The sequence below is a fragment of the Serinus canaria genome, chromosome 5, assembly GCF_022539315.1.
Source record: "Serinus canaria isolate serCan28SL12 chromosome 5, serCan2020, whole genome shotgun sequence".
NCBI classification, from domain to species: domain Eukaryota; kingdom Metazoa; phylum Chordata; class Aves; order Passeriformes; family Fringillidae; genus Serinus; species Serinus canaria.
Genome location: NC_066319.1, coordinates 19,443,411 through 19,462,355, shown reverse-complemented (window position 1 = coordinate 19,462,355; position 18,945 = coordinate 19,443,411). Strand labels below are relative to the sequence as shown.

Genomic DNA, 18,945 nt, shown 5'->3' with positions numbered 1-18,945 from the left:
CTAAAAAACCACACAGAAGCAGCACCTAATGCACCATTCCACAAAGCCACACATGTTCACCTCTATGGCTGATTCTTTGTCTGCAGGATAGCAAATCCTGTACAGAGAGGTCTCTCAGACAGAAGGCTCCTTAATTTATCTTTGCTATACATATATATGTTAATGAGGTTGTCTCCCTTATTTTTCTGTTGAGGCTTTCAGAGGCTGACCTTGCTATCACTATACAGCACTTCTCCATTTCTTTCTCCCAGATTTGTTATGGAGCTCTTCCAGAACTTACTTCTTATCCTTCTGATTTATACACATTATCTGTATCCTTCAGAAGAAGATGAATTAATAATAAGATCTGTTCAGAAATTTTTAACTTTAAGGTTTCAGTGGAAAACTCCAGTTGGATCTAAATCATTTAATTTAAAATACCTTGGGTCCAACAAACCTTTATTGAATTAAAATAAATTCACATTTAAAAAAAGTTTCAGAAAACCCAGCAGAATCTGCTACACAGCCAATTACATTTTAAAAAACATTTTAACTACAGCACAGGCATTTTTTTGAGTGTGGGTATTAAAAAAAATTCTCATTGCCTTCTACCAGCAAGGTCCTATACAAATCAGTTTTTCTATATGACCTACCTGTAATTTTGTATCAGTCTCCTTAAGTATCTTCTCTGAGAGCTCTTTCTTTTCTGGTGGGTTTTTTGTTTTTTTTTTTTTGGGGTTTTTTTTTTTTTTTTTTTTTTTTGGAATCTCATTCTTAAATTATATCCCCTAATCAAGGTAAATACCATTCCTCAAAACCAATGCTACTCAGATTTCAGTGGAGCATGATTATGGTTTACAAGATCACTAATGCAGAAAATCTCCTTTGAAACATCAGAAGACCTTTCTTTGCTTTTATAAATTACTGACAATGAAGCAGCCAACCAGCCACAGAAAATTCATCCACAGCCTTTACTCAAACCTATGTTTTGGTGCCCTGTCAGTCTGCTCAGGCACTCTTCCCATATTTATCATGCTAATCACCCACTTCAGAAATAATAGAGAGAGGTCAAGGACAAAATGTTGGTCAGCAAACTTTAGTGAATGCAGTTATACCAGAAAATGACCAAAAATTCAATACAGCATTGTGATGTTAAATCAAGCCTCAAAGGCAAAGCTTCTACAGTTACTGAAAACAAAGGATTCTGAACTCTTCAGAGGAGTACATACTGCCTTGTGTCAGAGGTGCACATGCTCCTCTCCCACCCATATGGCTGACCTTTACTCAACTCCAGCTTGCTGTTTTTCAGTGATGCAGAGTGTAAGCTATAAGCTATTATTTGTAATCATCTCCTGTGAAAAAATCTAAAATCTGACAGCCTTTCAATGCTAAGTCCTTTAATGGATGAAATAGCTATTTTCTCCTCTGTGTGGAAGATGGGGTGGGGGGGTAGTTTGAGCAGTTACTGTTTTAATTTTAGGAGTTGTACCACGTCAGTTTTGATCAACACAAAAAGTTTGTCGGAAACAGGAATATTTATTTTTTGCAGAACTGAAGTAACTCAAAAGACAGAGAAAAAAAACATATTCCCAGATTTATTCACTCATATATCTCTATACATTTAGAGAGTTCATAGACTGATTTGTCAGCTGTTAAAAAGCTCTTGACTGCATTACTAAAAGAACAAGGTAAAAGTCAGCTTTAGGACCAGCTGTGTACTACTCAGGAACCAAATCAGTATCGGATATAAGCGAGAGTAGCCATGATGGCTATTTCAGCTATTCTGAAATCCACCAGCTTGTTTTGCTCCTATGGAGAAGTGACTCCAGCACACCTACCCTGAGCCAGTACAGGATCCAAGGCACCTTGACAGAATAAATGACAAATCTCAGGGATGCCATTTACTGGCCACTCAGATAAGAACACTAAATAAGGGTACAACGAGGAGCTGCATTCATGCCATAAAAAGGTCATTCCAACAGCCCTGCACAGAACACCTTTGACTCAGTCTTCAGCTTGTGCTGATCTGACATCTGTACCCATTTTCTCTTCAGACAACTCCATAATGGCCTTCAGCTCAGCTTCAGAGAACTTAGGGGTCAGTGCCACATTGTCATAATCAAATTCTTCATCAAGTGAGAATGGTTGAACATCATCGCCCAGTAGCTGTAATGAGGAAAACAGATACATAAATAATATTGCTGCAAGTGATAATAAGGAAGCTCAAAATATAAACTTCTAATTATTATTTAATTAAACTATTTTTTCTGACTCTAACACTCTCAGCTGATTAAGCTCTTTTTAAGTAAAAGAATAAATTCAATTATTCAATTTGACCTAATTTAGGCCATTTAATGTGCTCCATTTGTACTGTACTGTATCTGAATGAATATCATTAACTAATTTTGCTCAAGGCAAGGAATCTAAAAACCTCCCTTGCACACATCTATTATATTCCTGCTGCTTGTAGCAGCAAGGCTGTGGGTTTATGGACATGTTATATGCAGCTATGTTACATTTCAAAGACAAATTCCATATTGTCAAAATTTGGGTTAGTATTACATAAAGCTGCAGCATACATGCATCTGATACTAATGTAACATGCTTTTCCCTGAAGGAAAGGCCTGCAATGAGCAAAATGACACATAATCGATTTTCAGACTCCAATAATTTTTTCCACCATCTCAGAGACATGGAATTGGCTAGTTTGTATTTCTTGCATGACGAACATAAGAATCTTACTGCATTTGCCAATATGTGCTTTGTTGGCATACTGTATTGCATTTCTGCATTGCTTCTGGTTGATATATCTTAGAATAAACACTCTGCCTATAAAATAAAACAATGAAAACAAATAACTGTGGCAGGCTCCATGCTGATAAGAAACTGCAGGGGGCCACAACAAGAAAGGTTTATGCTAAGCAGTTACATAAAATGAATTCCAGGGCAACACAGGAGACACATCTTCAATATTAAAACTATGTAGGAATGCTCCCTATCCCTTGAGAAGCTAATATAAATTGTCTAGAAATGTGTTTCAAAGATTTAAGTACTTCAGCACCAAATCAGCAAAATGGTTAAACACATGGTTATTTTTTCAAGCTGTTGACAAGTCCTCAATTAATCCCATGACTACTGATGTATATGAAATTAAGAATACATGTACTTGCTGAAAAGCAGGAAGAACACTCAGCATCCTATGATCACTGCTCAGTTTAGAAGGCACTATCCTGCACAATTTGATGTGACATTTTGGTAAGAAGAAGCACTCACACAGTTCATGCCATCTAGTAAGTCAAGAGAATTGGTAGCTGGATTCCTCTCTGGTGGCCAAGTACTTGATAGACATGGCAGAGAGCATCTGCAAAGCATCTACATCCTTTATTAAAAAACTGTAATTTTTATGAATAATCAGGCAATAGTTTTTCTGGGGTTATGTAATTCTATTAATCATCTATATTGCTCAGTCTCCTAAGGATCTGTCTTACAGGCTGGAGCTGCTAAATAATCCTGGATGCAGATGAGTAGATCATGCGGATTAATAAATGGGAAAAACTTTCTAGATAGAGGTGGTCTAGAAAAAACTATTCATTCTGCACACAAATATTATCTTTCTTGTGTTCATAGACTACTTCAGGTAAACCATCATTAACTTTAATAAATAGCCCACATGAAAGATGTTAACAGGAGATAAAGTCTGCACACAAACTCTCATTCCCATTAGAGATAAAGCCAACTCCTCGACCTCCTCAGCATATTTATGTTCATTTCCATCTTTTCCACAGGCAGAGCCTTGTAGAATTCCCTGTCAGTAAGAATAACAGCAACTGTGTAACAAATGGTAGCAGCAACCAGGGTTCTACTACCTGTCTTCCATTTGCAGAAATCCAAAGCACTCTTCTAAAATACAATGCAGGGCAAGAATATTTTTCAGTTATTTTGGTTGCAACAAGATTTTTTACAACATGTGCTGTTTTTGTCTGGAGTAGAGTTAATTTCCTTCACAGTGCCTGGCATAAGGTTGTGTTTGGATTTGTGCTGAGCACAGGGCTGATAACACAGAGATGTTTTGTTATTGCTGAGCAGGGCTCACACAGAGCCAGGGCCTTTTCTGCTTCTTGTACAGCCAGGGTGGTCAGGGAGCTGGGGATGCAGGGCAGGAGACACAGCTGGCACAGGTGACCCCAGCTGACCAAAGGGATATTCCACACCACATGTGTGTGGAATCATCAGTGCATAAAGTGGGAGGAAGAAGGAGAAAAAGGGAGTTTGGAATGATGTCCTTTGTCTTCCCAAGTGCCTGTCACGAGTGGTGGGGCCCTGCTCTCCTGGAGGTTGCTGAACACCTGCCTCTGGGAAGCAAGGAATTAACTCCTTGGTTTTCTTTGCTTGTGTGTGAAGCTTTTACTTTCCCTATTAAACTGTCTCTATCTCAACCCACGAGTTTTCCAGTTTACCCGTGGGATTCTCTCCCAGTGCTGCTGGTAGACAGCAAGTGAGTGGCTGTGGGGCTTGGTGTCTGCCCAGGGTTAAACCATGACACACATCTAAGGCAACTGAGCTAAGAAGAGTTCAAACTACACTAAGCCTTTACAGGGATTTTACAAAAGCAAATCTATTTTCCTCTGCCAATAGAGTTACAGAAAGTATACACACATCCACTCTGACCTTGTCTTGGCATTCATGTCATTCCAGGAACATTTTATGCAGACACAGCACAATTGTGGAAAAACTTTTGTTTACAAAACTCGACCCCACAGAGCTAACTGAAATAAGATGCCAAAATAGAACATACCCCACTTCACTCTGTTAACGATTTCTCTGTTACCCACTCATTGCACATTTGAAAAGTTTATTCACACTGCATATTTATCAGTGTGCTTCATCTCTCAAATGAATACTCAAAGCATTAGGGATTCCTTTTTCTCTTCTTCCAAGAAGCCATCGACTTCAAACTTCCATGAAGACAAGCAATCTAGAATTTATAAACTGCAAATTGCAATTTTGTTCTATGTCAAAAGGAAGACATTTTACGATAGAACACTGAATTCTCTGAGCAGATCAAGTTATTATCTTGTTATTTTTGCCTAAGGAACTGAGAGAAATATGTGAATTTCAGGTGTCTAATTCAACATCTAATTGAAATCTTTTTGAGAGCTCTCTGGGAATAGAATCCTGCTCTATTAGAAAACTGCCAGTTTGCTTAAGATTGCTTCTGTGATTTACTCTCTGAAGAAAAAAATCACTTTCATTTACAGTTCCTGCATGTCCAAATTAAAGGAAGGAAAGAATGTAATATTCATATTAACAACTGAAATATTTTGCTAGAGGTTGTTTTACCAAGTAATATTGTAAATAAAATACCTTGAAGTTGACAGTTTCAGAAGTCTATTAATAATTGGCAACTCAGTTCTTTCATTATCTGTGGGGAGTTAAACTTAGCTGAACAGTTTGGCTCTGTCCTTCTAAAACTTGCATTTCTGTGTAATTATGGCCCTCTATGATTCGCTTGTTCAAATTATGTAAAGCTTGCACATACACTCACCAGTGATTTCACTGCATGCTCCAGGGAAGACTTACTAGTTCACTAACAATAAATAAATAAAAAAAAGAGGTGGGGGGAAGGCATATATGCTATGATCTCATACAAGCTTAGTATATCCTGGAGTACCTGGGAGAAAAAAAAGCTTGGGGCACTGGACTAGAAGTCAATAAATCTTGGCCAATTTTCCATTTCTGCTTCATCATTCTGGACAAGTCATTCAATCTCTGTGTCTTTACTGGCCTCTGAGAAGGTATAACTCTTCCATCTTCTTTGACTTAGTCAATCCTGTCTTTAAGTTCTTTGGTGTTCCTGCTGCATTTATGCATAGCACATAGCAATAACAAACCTCAGCTGAGGCCGAGCAGTAAAACTTTAACCAAAGGAACTCAGTGGAAGTCGTATTTTAGGGGATAAGTGCTGTCATCCCACAGATTAAGATAAAATGACAGACAAGCTAAGTACTTTTTTGAATGCTCAAACTACAGACAAATAAAGGAGAATAGAAGGGCAGATTTCTTCTTTCCTAATCCCAGCCTTGCAAAAAATAGGTTTCTAGACTAAGGTAGTCAATTAGCCAAAAACAGTCCAGCCCAAGCTTGTGGGTGTAGATATATTACATTTTACAACAAATTCCTACAGCAAATGGGATTAATCACTTTCTGGAGTTGCTTATTTCTGCCTCTTGTAACTGGAGGACTAAAACTATATTTAAAGCAGAAGTTAGGTGAGATGAATGGCACTTTGAATGCATGATTGTAGCAAGTGGATGAAGACTATGCAACTGCACCCATGTGTACGCAGAGAAGGAAATAAGAACAAATAAAGACACAAGGAAGCAGGAATTAAGACATAAAAATACTATGATGTATTATATGAAAAAATACACTGAATAGAAATAAAGGTGAAAATAAATTTCTGGGTAGGGGAGGGAAATGTTCTGTGATAATGTACTTCAAAGACAGAATGAATGCTGGTTCAATTTGCAGTGGCCTGTGGGAGGTCATGTATGCTCCACTGTCAATATTGAAATCCTGAAATACATTTATGTCTAAAGGGAGGAAAGAAAGATGAAGCAACACTGGTGGACAATACAAATAATTTGCTGTGTCATTCACTAAGCCACTTCCTAACACCTTTTGACAGAAAAACATTTTCAGGGAGACAAGTTGTTCTTTAACAATTATCCAAGATATAAACTGGGTCTTAGCAGAGCTTCTTTTTTTAAACTTTCCCTAGCAATATGTTAAGAGATACACAATTTACCCTAAAGTGCCTCACAAGTTTTTCCATAGCATAGACATTTCTCATCCTTCTATTTTTCATACAGAATGGCCTTCCATTCTCTAAGAAAACCAATTAGGCAGCCACATTATGTTGCCCTTCCCTAACAGATTTGTTTTGATGGACAGAGAACAGTCTCATTTTAAAGCAGAGATGTCTTGAGGGAAAATCTTTTTCTCTTTCTAAACTAGTCCTGCCATAAGCAATGCAAGACTTAATTTTCAAGGCAATGACAATTTAAAGCACTGAGGGACTCTAAAATGGACCTGTTCAGTCTTGACAGTTCTAAAAATCAGGCCACAGTTATATTATCTAAATGAAGGCAAAAATATGTTTATAATTTAGGGGAAAGGCTGCCTTCGATTTAAGTAGCCTGGCACCAACCAAATGGTTGTGGAAATTGTCTTTCTTCTTGAAAAATGCAGCGACTCATGGCCAATGTAATAATACTCAGTTTCTTTCATAACCCAAATTTCCCTCAAATGGAAATGAATTTTGCATGCAGTCGGATCTTTATCTATTTTTCATGAACTATAGTTTAAAGAATCATATGCAGTCCTTTATGAACACTGCAGGCTGCTACAACCCTCCTTCTTCTCGACAGAAGTTATGAAATGAGAAAGTATAAAGCCTCATTCTAGTTTTTTGGGTGTTATTTTGTGTCCAATGGATATATCTAAAGGCAAAACCTTGAATTATGTCAATCCTTAGGGAAAAGAGCGGGTATTTTTATTCAAAGAATAGTAGGTATTAAAGCTTGAAAGGTCATTTTAGAACATCTACTTTTTCCCAAAGCAGACTTGTTCCTTATAGTAAAGAGTTTATTGCAAGGAACTAAACACAACCGAGCCCAGGAAAGGAGGCACCATATGCAGTGCTATAACACCAAGCCGTCATTGGTCACGCGTCATTTATAAACTTGATTTAAGCCTCACGGGAACATCAATAAGCATATGAAACTATCAAAACTGGCCCACTTTAGCTGGAAGCTAACTTCAGCTTCTATTGCAATGATCAGGCAGGGGAAAAGAGCAGTGAGGAATTCTCTGCAATAGAAACACCCCCAAAGTTAATGCTCACGCTGACTATTTGGATAGGAAGCTTAATGACTTAAAATAAGCCTGTGAGCAATCCACACCTTCTGTTGCAGTTTGAGAAGAACTGAACTACTGAAGGAAGACAGCAATTCTAAATTAAAGTTTGCACTGACTGTGCCTGATTAAAAGGCTCGGAGGCCATAAAGCAAACCTCTCCCCACCAGACCCTGACAATGCAGTTTCTCAGCAGCATCTTGCTACCACTCATTTCCAAGGAACCAGATCTTAATAATGACCACAATATATTCTAAAATCTCTTTTCTTAAGTGTCATGTTAAAGGGATCATTCCCTACCTCCCTGCTGCAAAAAATGGCTCCTATATTAAGCCAATGAGTATGCCATAAGATCGTGAGATCACTGGAAAATTAAATGGTCCATCATTCTACATAAGCAAGGGGATCTAAAAGGCTTAAAGGGCAAAGGCTTACTTGAATATTCTGCGAGTTACACAAATTAAATATTAAAAAGCCCACATACCACTTGAAGTATTGAAGTGCACATTTTGAAAATGTAAGATTATATAGTAGCAGTGTGCAAGATAAAATAGATTGTTTATTTCAATTCTTAACATATTTAAGAATTCATTATTCACTTAAAAATTAATAATATGACTTTTTAACTCACAGCAGTTTCACACACTACATCTATATCCCTCTGTTTTTGTGGAAATAACAGTAGAAGTCAAAAGGAAAAATAAAAATACCCCAAAGTCTGAATGAATACATCTGACTTCATACCTCTTGGGCTTTGTTGTCTGATGGCTGGGGAACTGACCAGGCTCTGAAATTTGGCTGAATAGGCTTATCAGAGAAGGGTGTACAGCAAGTCACTGTCTCTTCCACCTCTCCTGGAAGAACTAATGACCCTGCTGAATAAAAAAGAGTCAACATGAACCTTCCATTCTATGCATAAATCAGCAAAATCCTGCTAAAATCCTGTAGTGCTCAGACATGGGCAGTAGCTTGTTAGTCAGAGTGTGATGTAGTTATTGTTGCATAAGCTATCATTAAAACAGAGCCATGCAGTCCTGAGCTAAAATCTAGGTAGCAATACTGAACTAAGGAAAAATTAAACTTGTCTGGAAACAGATGGGTAGCTCTTCTTTCTTAAGGGGGCTGAATTAAAATCTGGATGCAGATGCTCTTAAACTCAGAGAGCACCTGGTATTACATTCCTTTCTTTCAGAACAAAGATGGAAGGTCCTCAGCAGAGACATCTGCAGTAGAAGTTATAAAACACCTTGTCTGCCACTGATGAGCTGAGCAGGGTCATTCATTTCTCTTTAGCTAGAGCTTCACCACTTCTACATTGGGCATAAAGAATCATTATAAAGCATCTTATTATGACTCTCACAGAACTTCAAGTAAAAATACCTGGTAGAACTACTAATATTCCCCACTGCAGTGCCAGATGACTCTCTTGTCTAAGGGTATTTCACAGATGTTTGTTTCTCCCTGAGCTTTCCAAAAAGAGTTACTTGAGAGGACTTCCCCCTATCTGGGATGGAGTGAGATGTAACCTTTCCATAAAAAGGTTACAGGCAGGATTTCTTCCACAGTTCACAAATGAACAGCTTTTCTCAATCACTTTTCTTTTACAAACTTCAGCAAAACATTCATACCAGGACCAGCGGATTTGCATTCTGTGACAGATCAGAAGGCTATGCCTTAGGTTCAGAAATATCTTCTAACATGAATCAATCTCAGCTCTGCCACAGCACAGATGTGTCCACGGTGTCTCAGTAATGTTTTTATGAAAGAACTTAAGGGGACCATATGTCTTGCAATTTAGTCAAAGGATTATGTAAATCTACCTACTATTTTTTTCAGCTGATACACAAGTTTCTTTACAGTTTTATACTACATTTACATTTATCTTGTAATCTCAGAATCAATTTTCAAAGCTCTGCTTAAATGTTACTTAATGGAAGCAACAAGAGAGTACAGAGATCCAGGCTGAAATGGATGAAGTGTCTACTTATCTCTACCTGCACAATTTTACCACAGTAGTAGAGTTACAGACCTCTCATTCCCCTGTCAACCTGCATTTGGAAATAAAGATTTCCTAGGTAGGTCTCCATAAAAATTCTATGATCAAATTTTTCATTTAGTTTTCTTCTGGGAATAGTGTACTATTTAAAAGCCAGCAGGGCTTCGAATTGCAAAGTAGAATCTCTTTTTAAAAGAGTGGAATTAATTCCCTTGGGTATTTAATTTCTGGATTTTTGTCTCTTGTTTCATGATAAGTGGGTTTGTTTTCATCCCTATTCTCTTGGTTGCTTATGTTCATCTCCAGCCATGTAAGTGCTTTCAGTCCTAGCTCTCAGCATAGCATCTTTCTGAAAAGGACAGCACAATCCACAGGTATCTAGGCTATGTCTACACATGCTCTGCAGCTGCTTTTTTCATCATTTGGGTCAAAAGTGTAAGACAGAAGGAAGATGTGAATGCTCATTTAAAGACAATGGCATCTTCTACTATTTTTTCAAACTGGTAACCCAGCTCTATACCTTACTAAAGTAAGGGAAGTCTGGACACTAGAAGGTTTGTATCACCTACTGATATAAACACTGATTATTTCTGCACTAAGAGCTTCTCCCCCTCAACAGAGCAATCTGTAGAGAGAAGATGAGGAGGAAGCACTGTTATGCAACAGCCTGGCAACGGCTCAGAAAGATAACTCTTAAGAATTAGGACAACAGAAGGAAATTTATTTTTGCTTTTAGCAAGAAATGCTTGTCATACTCAGAATGTCAATTCCACTTTTTAAGGCTTGTTAGTAATGCAAACAATGTTTCAAATTCCCTTCAATCACCCTGTAAGAATGTAATCAACCTTTGTTTGCCAGTAGACAGGCCAGAAATGAGCTTTGTCTCTCTCTATCCTGGCTGTGTGACAGCACACAAAAGTCTAATTGGTAAATGCTGCTTTCCCTGATAATGTTTAATAAAGAAACCCCTTCAGAGAGAAAAAATTAGAGAGTATTGACAGTCGTCCTTCTCAGTGGGAGCACCCAAAGGAACTCCAGGCCATTGTAAGTTCTAGCCAGTACCTCACAGCTTGTTTAAACTGCTGCTACAGCACTACTGGATGATGATCCTAATTAAGCTGCTAATTATGTTCTCTGTGGAGGTGATTAATTAGCAACAGGAAAGCCTTGGATACTGCCAACGGCACCATATATAGAGATAACTGAACATGCAGTGATACCAAAAAAACTGAGAAGACATTTTGAAATGCTCCTCTCATACCATGAAGAATCAACTCCCTGGATGATATGGCTGACAATTTTACTGAAGTCCAACATACTTTATTAACAGCATATTTGGAAAGTGAACAATAATACTCTCCCTGTCACATCCCAGAAAATGATTATTTAATCTGTCAACACTGCTGAGTTGGAGTTTTTTGCTTATTGTGTACCATAGACATCAATTGTGAGTATAGAAAAAATAATCTACTGGCACAAGTCTGCTTTTAACTTTCAAGAGGGAGGAAGTTCAAAGTTTTGTCTATAACTTTACTGTAGCCAAATGATGCCCAGCTATATATACACTGACAGCTATATATACCCTGACACAGGTTTTACCACTTTCAGACACTACATTTCACAAAAATGCTGTTGACGGGGAGTTGAGAAGAGAGTGATAACAAAAAAAGCTTAAAAGCTAAATTTTGCAGTCTCCTCTAATTCTCATGCTTCAGGCTGTTAGTCCCAAAGAGCTGCCTAGTGTGAAATCATCTCAAGGCAGTGTTAAATGGATTGCAGAGACTGGAGAAGAAAAACAAGAAAGAGATTCACCAGCTGGGGGGGAGCCCCATACTTCAAAAAAGCCACCTCATTTAACTGAATCCTCTTTCTCAACATGATTTTTCTGGATGTAAGGATAGGCTCAAAATATAAATGGAGAGGCAGAGATTATGAAAAATAACAGATGCCGATATAATTTGCCAAAAAATTATTGAAATAATCAATAGTTATGCTTGGCCTCAGCTTGAAAGTAACTGAGTCAATCAGGTTCTCCTCAGCCTCTGCAGGGTTACAGACAACTGGGACCTTGAAAAGACAAGTTTGCAGCACTTCAGTGCTCCAAGCTGGATTAGGATGAGACAATTATATCCTTGCCTATGAAGCCTCACCCACACATTTAATTAGTCCTGTTTTAATTTTCTCTTGTATTTAAACAACAGCACACTCAAGATCTCCAGATGTTCTGTTACATATTTGCTACTTTATTCAAATATTACCTATTATTACCAAGATATCCTCCAAGCCCTGAAGCAATAAATTTGTAAGCAGTCCTGGAAAGTCCTGTTGCCAAACATAGGCACTAGGCAGCATCCATCCATCCCTGGAGAAAACCTGATCATCTCTATTGTTGCCTAAGCTCCTTACAGTTAGAGATTAAATTCAGGGAGAAAGAGTGATTCCAGTACACCATGCCCATGCTGTCTCTGCACAGTGCATTAAGGCTGTGGTTTAGGGCAGCAATTGCACTTTGCCAATCATGGTTTATGGTGCCAAAGTCCCTCAATGCAAAGCACTGTTTCAAGCTTTCAGCCCAGTGCTGTCAAACAAAAGCAGACACAATGAACTTGCATACTGGCCAAATGTGTGGGCTGCTTTTCCTACTCCCAAGAAGCAGTCACATTCATTCACACCTTAATAGACATTGAACTTTGCCAGGTAAATTGGTAAAAAAACAAAAAAAAAAAAAAAAAAAAAAAAAAAAAAAAAAAAAAAAAAAAAAAAAAAACAAAAAAACAAACAAAACACACCTCAAAAAACTTCACTAGAATGACTCTTCCAGGACATCTGCCAAACAGCACAGGTTAGATGGGATGGTTTAATATCTATTTTCTATCATGCTTCTCTCTCATACTGTCAGCTTTAAGCCAGTTGCCCTTAAGTGTAAATATTTACTGTATTCATGTACAGTTGCTAACCCAGCTAACTGATCTGCCCTTTAAAGCTAAATGAAGCACAGAGATATTGAACTGTTGCTAATAACAAGGAGAGATAAAGGCTTTTTGCAATTTCTAGCAAGGTATGGTATTTTTTACAGGGTAAAATAAGCTATGATATTTTTAAGCTTGTTTTGACAATATGAAGCCTTAAATCAATCATTTGTTCTGACATAAGGTGGCAGCATTTAGAAAGGTCAACAACAGAATGTCTAATTTGTGTCACAATTTACCTCATTTATAAACTAACTGGAATTCTACAGAATTAATCTTTCATTAAGGTATTCACTAGTGATATTATTCTAGATTACTTTAACATTACAAGCAATAGAAGTGACATGATTTTGTATTTTGAATTACATTTTGTTGCTATGGTTTCTACAGGACTAAGATTTTCCCTCTCACTATGAAGCTATTGAGTGGATTTTGACGTGTAAGACAACTATCAAACCATAAGTGCTATTTTCTGCACTTAGGAGTCAAGGAGAAATTCTTTAGCCTGACTCAACAGCTATCTTCAAAGACCAGGGTTTCCCAGGTATAAATTTGGATGTTGTTCACTTTCCCTGCAGCATTTAGAGGGAACAATTAATTTCTGGCTAGGCAGTGTTTCAATGTTATAAAATACAATCTAAAAGCCTAAGGTTGTCAGTGAGTGTTGCTGATACAGTGTCAATCTTCACAGAGGGTTTTCCGTATGCATGTGATTAACATTTACTCTTGGACACAAACAAGTACACAGAAATGACCCAAAAGATGGAGAGAGGCAAGGTCTGAATTGTACACAGTACTGAATGCACTAAGTTTAAGCAGAGCTCTTTTTCCTCACTGTTCTGCTTGGTATTTTAGCATTGGGCTTAATTCTCATCAACCAATTTGTGGCCTGTTTGGAACTACAGATACCTAACAACACTTTAATGAACTGGCTATAAGCATTTCTCTTTTCCTTATAACACAAGTGAAATATGGGTTTGTGCTTCCACCAGTAACCTCCAGGGGCTTTTTAATAGATAATGCCAGAATTTAAGACAGAAACATAGAACAATGCCCTGCAAAGGGAAAAATGGGCACATATAAACACTGCACTCAAAAGAAATCTTTGACATCTGTACCTGATCAGGGACTGCTGTTTTACTCCCTCCTTTCTAAAAGGTTGGAGAAAGAATATTTGCCATAAACCTGGTTGGTTGGTTTATTATTTTCTTGTGAGGTACTGGAAGGCTCTAAGCCCTTGGACTTCACAGGAATTCAGGACACTCAGAAAGGAAAGACTAATCAAAACTTCACTGTTAGAGTAGAGAGACCAATCAAGTGGCAATAACTAAGAAATCAAGCATCAAAGCCCAGCAGCTTCTGTCTGTGACCTCAGGCAAATCCCTTAATCTGTGTGGCGTGGTTTCCTTGTACAGTCACAGGTACAGACGAGGAAAATGAATTTAAGTGCTAAAAGGTTGTGAATTCTGGTTGTAGGACCTATGATAGACAACTAACTATAGACATTAGCATTCCATTTACTTTTTGGAGGTAGGACAGTTAAAATTATTATAGATGCACAGAAGAGTTCAACACAACTCAAAATGTTCCTGATTGGAATTTTTAAAGAGGTTCACTGTGAATTCAGAATTAGTCTAATCTATTTTAAGCCCAGGATGAAATTGTTTTAATAGATAGGGACAGCATTTTCATTAAATATTTCCACTTTACAGCACTGTCTCTTAGCACCCACATTACTTTACAAAAGAAACTTTTGTAATGACAGTAATTTTAATACAAAATAGAAATGCATGAATATGGAGAGATGTTGCTAACGAGAAGTGCTCTGCACTTCTAGAAGCTTTTGGAAAAAAAAAAATTCACCAGGACAAAGTAAAATAAATATTCCTCTTAATTTATTATTTCATTACCTCTTAGAGTGGGGCAATTAGTACTTCAGTGTGGGAAATTGGGGCAATGTGGGGAATTTTCTAGCAGTAGAAGAAATGAGCAAGATCATCTCTTTTAGGGGACAGGCAGTTTTTTAATCAATGTTCACACACTTGCATTCAAAGACAGAAAACAATGGTGAATACTAAGGGGGGAAACCTACCACTGCACGTCTCTTCATCTGTGTCGACATCTTCCAAGTGTAAGTGCTTGTCCAGCTGCCATGAAAACCCAAATCAGAAAACAGACAAAAATATATCAATTCCATTCCTTATAGTACAATCTAGAGCAAAGCAAAAATGCATTAAATTGTCTACTTCTCTTCTCCATTTCCCCCTGCATTTTTCCAAGAAAGCATATGAGTTTTCTTTGAAATGTGTAACCCAAAGGAAGTACTTTTAGGTATAGTCAAAGATTTGCTGCCAAAATTGCCACGTATCAACTTAAGTGATAAGCTCAAGCTGTACAGTAACTTTCTCAGGAACTTAGTGGGAAGATGGAGAAGTAAAATATTTTCATAGGAAGATGATGCATGGTAAGTTACTATGCAATTTTGCAAGCTCATCTCCTATGGCACAAAGAGAATACATGCTGTAGGCAAACTAAAGCTTGATCCTTCTGTTTTGACACTAATGCTGAATTGATTAGGGAAAAAAAAAGCTAAGAATTATTACATTTCTAGTATTTCACCTGGGGCTTTACTCTACTGTTTTCTCAGGCTAATGTCCCTTGAACAATCTAAACTATTTAAAACATACCCAAAGAGAAGACATTTCTCATTTCAGGTATCACTCTGAATAGATGCACAGAGTGAGAATGAAAGGTTTTTCTCAGCCTAGCTGCAAATAGTGTTACCATGGAGGACTGACTACATGCCCTGGCTCTTCTTCTGTGCTTCCATGAAGAAATTAAAGGTGCTCTCAGGAAATTTTTTCCAACCTGGTTTGAAAACAGTCTCAAGACTTGCATTACCTTTACACTTTAAAAGTACATACTCACTAACATCAGAAAAAATTTTGGACTGGTCTCATTCTTCTTCCCCACAGATGGGAAATACATCAGCAAATTGCAAATAATTTGTAAATTAATACACGAAAAATCAGTCATGTTCTTCTCATAATCCCCACTTTGAAGAAAATCTCACCTTCACTCTTTCAGACAGACTGAGATTATTTCCATCAGAGACACCAGCTGTTGAGCTCTTACTCATCACTGCCTGTAAATAGATGGACAGAAATATTTACATGCATGAAACAGAACCAAAACCACGACCAAAGCTCCTACTGATTTATACACAGTTCACAGAATCACAGAATAGGTAAGGTTGGAAGGCACCACTGCAGGTCACCTTGAACAAGAAGGCTCCCCTAGAACACATCACTCAGCTTTACAGAAATTTTTAAGAAGTAAATGAATGCTCCTGAAAATAGAAGAGGTACAGGTAATTCTCTGAAAACCTACACAGGACCAGACTGAATCTATTGGAACAACAGTGCAGGTAATCATAGCATGCCTAAAAAGCAGCATTTAGAACAGTAGCACTGTTTTAACAGTTATGTTTTCCCCATTTTCCTTTCTCAGGGCAGGCTTAAAGGTTACAGTGGTCAACTTAATGCCTTACAGCCTCTTCCTGCTACTACACTGCAATTTTTCTGCTGTATTCTACTATGATTATATTTGTTTCTTAAACTGGTAATGTAACGAAAATGTGCAGGCACGTCTGAAGCTTCTTCTTCTTTAGAAACAAAAAATACATCAAGGTTTATGGAAGTTCCATTACATACAGGATAACAGAAGTTGTACATTGCTTTATGTGGCAGAAAGACAATTCAGTGTGGCTAAAGTAAGAGACACAAAGACAAATTATACCAATGAGGAAACAATACTTCTCAAAGAAAAAATGGCAAAAAATATTGTCATTATTATTACACAATCAACTGACAGAACATAATTGTTCTAAAAGCTTTTTGATTCTACCACAAAGACATGGCATAGCAAAGAGGAAAGTGGCAGCTTGTCCTCTGAGGCCTGGCAGGCCCATCATTTGAAATCACTTCAATGTCTTGCTCTGTGTATTTTACAAAAGGACCTGCTACTTTTTTTTAATAAAGTTTAATGAAGAGCAATTTTGAGTACAGACTAGATCACAGCCTAATTATTTTGCTATTCAGGCAGGAAAGCACAAGTTGACTCCGATTTCCATCTCCCTCCATTCCAGATGATGTCTGTTGTTTTCTTGTCCCCACACATTAAATCCCTAATCCCTTATGTTTCAGAAAATCAAAAAGGCTCTGGCCTGCCTATTGTTTACTTCAGGCAGTAACACAGCTTCAGGAACACAGAACTCTGTACTTCCTAAAATGTACAAGAAACAAAATAAATCTGTCCATGCTGGTGGCATCCATACTGTCAGGATTTTTTTTTCCTTTTTGCCAACCTCTGCCACAAACTGCAGTCCCCAGTGAGAGCATTACTTAGCTCATTGCAGGGTGCCTCATTTTTTAATCAGATTATGGCAGCTCTTCAGCAGGGCAAATGCCACTGCCAAACACGATCTCTGCAGGTGCCTCTCTAAGCATTTAACACTTAGGTAGTATTTTAAATATTTGCCTCACATAGGATAAATGCCACTAGCCTCTAACATTTGGACAGTGTATCTCTCCATATTTTCATCTGTTTAAATGTGGTGCTTGTCCACATGGACAAATGTTAACTCATTACCTCATTCTCATTTGGCACCCGGGGTGGAAATGACACCCACATTTCTTTGCTTCTTTCAGGTGAGCCATCCTGTTTATTTCTGTTTGGTAATTCAGAAGTAGAACATTCCTTTCTTAAGGAGTCCACTTTATTTCCCTGAATTGTCCTTCCCTCTTTCTCTGCAAGCAGAATCACACCAGATTAGATAACATAATTTATTATCCAAGAAAAAGAAAAGCATATCTTTAATTACATTTAATATTAATTTTTTACACATTCATTTTTCCTCTCATGAAAGCTTCCATGTATTTTAAGTATAAAATAAAACTTTAGCATAAAACCTTACCAGACTTTACCATAAAACTGATATGCAGTTTGAACTTCAATTGCACAGAGTCCCACCTATTCCTCAATACTGAAGAATTCATTACCACAAAAGCTTATGCAAGATACAGAAAACTTCATAAAATCAGCCAAGAATATAAATACCCCAAAAAGCAAGACAGTAAGGTTACACCTTACTGCATCTAGAAGTTGACCATTATGTGCATGGAAGTATGGATTTCCAAACCCACATTGAATAGTTGTTTTTTTTCCTTCAACCTGGGGAAAAAAAAAAAAGTAATCACAGCCAAAATAAAAATGCAGTACTTTTTATTTTCAAAGTCCCATTATCAAATACGGAACAGTTATACGTAAATCAATTAAAATTAATTTCACACCACCATGTTCTTAATGAAAAATAAATGCTCATTTAATTAGGCTTTTTGGGTTTAGTTGGAAAAATTTACTTTGCAACAATAAGAAACACTGCACTGCATTTCTAAAGCATAATTATGTATTATAAGCATTGAAGTAACTCTTGTGGAGAGTTTTAATGATGCCTTTGGGGTTGCTACATTGAGCCATTCAGCAAAGAATTATTAATCCCCTGGGACAGTTCTGTGCTGCAGTTACTGTGACACACAGAAAGGGCTGGCAAGCTGGGCATAACCTGAAGTCCACACTTAAAAGAGTCAGGGTTCATAGAAAGCAAACTGCACCACACCAGAGCAATCTAGCAAACAGGTTTCAATGCTCAGATAACAGATGGATCCTCTGAATAATTCCTAAATCCCCAGTCTCTATAACATCTTGCTTCTCCCTGCTTCTTTTGCAAGTACTTTCCTAAAACAGTATTTGGATACACCAATACATTTGAGCCATCACGTTTCCCAACATACTCTCTTTTTAAGCCATGGAAATGAAGCAGTATTAGAGATGAAACTCTCTTTTAAATTCTTGACTGGTAAAATGGTCATCTACTATTTGAAGATAATTTTACTTCACCCTATTTACAGGAAGAACTAGATGGCTAGCTCAAAAAACTTCAATCTTTTTTTACTTTAGCAGTAAAACAGGATGGGCTTCCTGTTTTATCCTAAGAACTTGCAAGTTTTATCTTAAAGACTAATA

The 18,945-nt window shown here is 37.5% G+C and overlaps 1 protein-coding gene across 3 annotated transcripts in view; it reads right to left on the bottom strand.

Annotated features, from left to right (window-relative positions):
- Positions 1-1,495: 1,495 nt before the first annotated feature.
- Positions 1,496-18,945, bottom strand: part of IFTAP (intraflagellar transport associated protein) — a 38,953-nt gene continuing 21,503 nt past the window's right edge. For 2 of the 3 annotated variants that reach the window (XM_050974663.1, XM_050974662.1), the window contains 5 exons: positions 17,512-17,669; positions 15,935-16,006; positions 14,954-15,008; positions 8,641-8,771; positions 1,496-2,145 (listed from right to left, as the gene is read on the bottom strand). In XM_050974663.1, coding sequence (XP_050830620.1) covers positions 1,984-2,145; positions 8,641-8,771; positions 14,954-15,008; positions 15,935-16,006; positions 17,512-17,669 — 578 coding nt within the window. In that variant the 3' untranslated portion in view covers positions 1,496-1,983. The remainder of the gene's footprint in view (positions 2,146-8,640; positions 8,772-14,953; positions 15,009-15,934; positions 16,007-17,511; positions 17,670-18,945) is intronic. The other variant, XM_050974664.1, reaches the window with a different exon arrangement.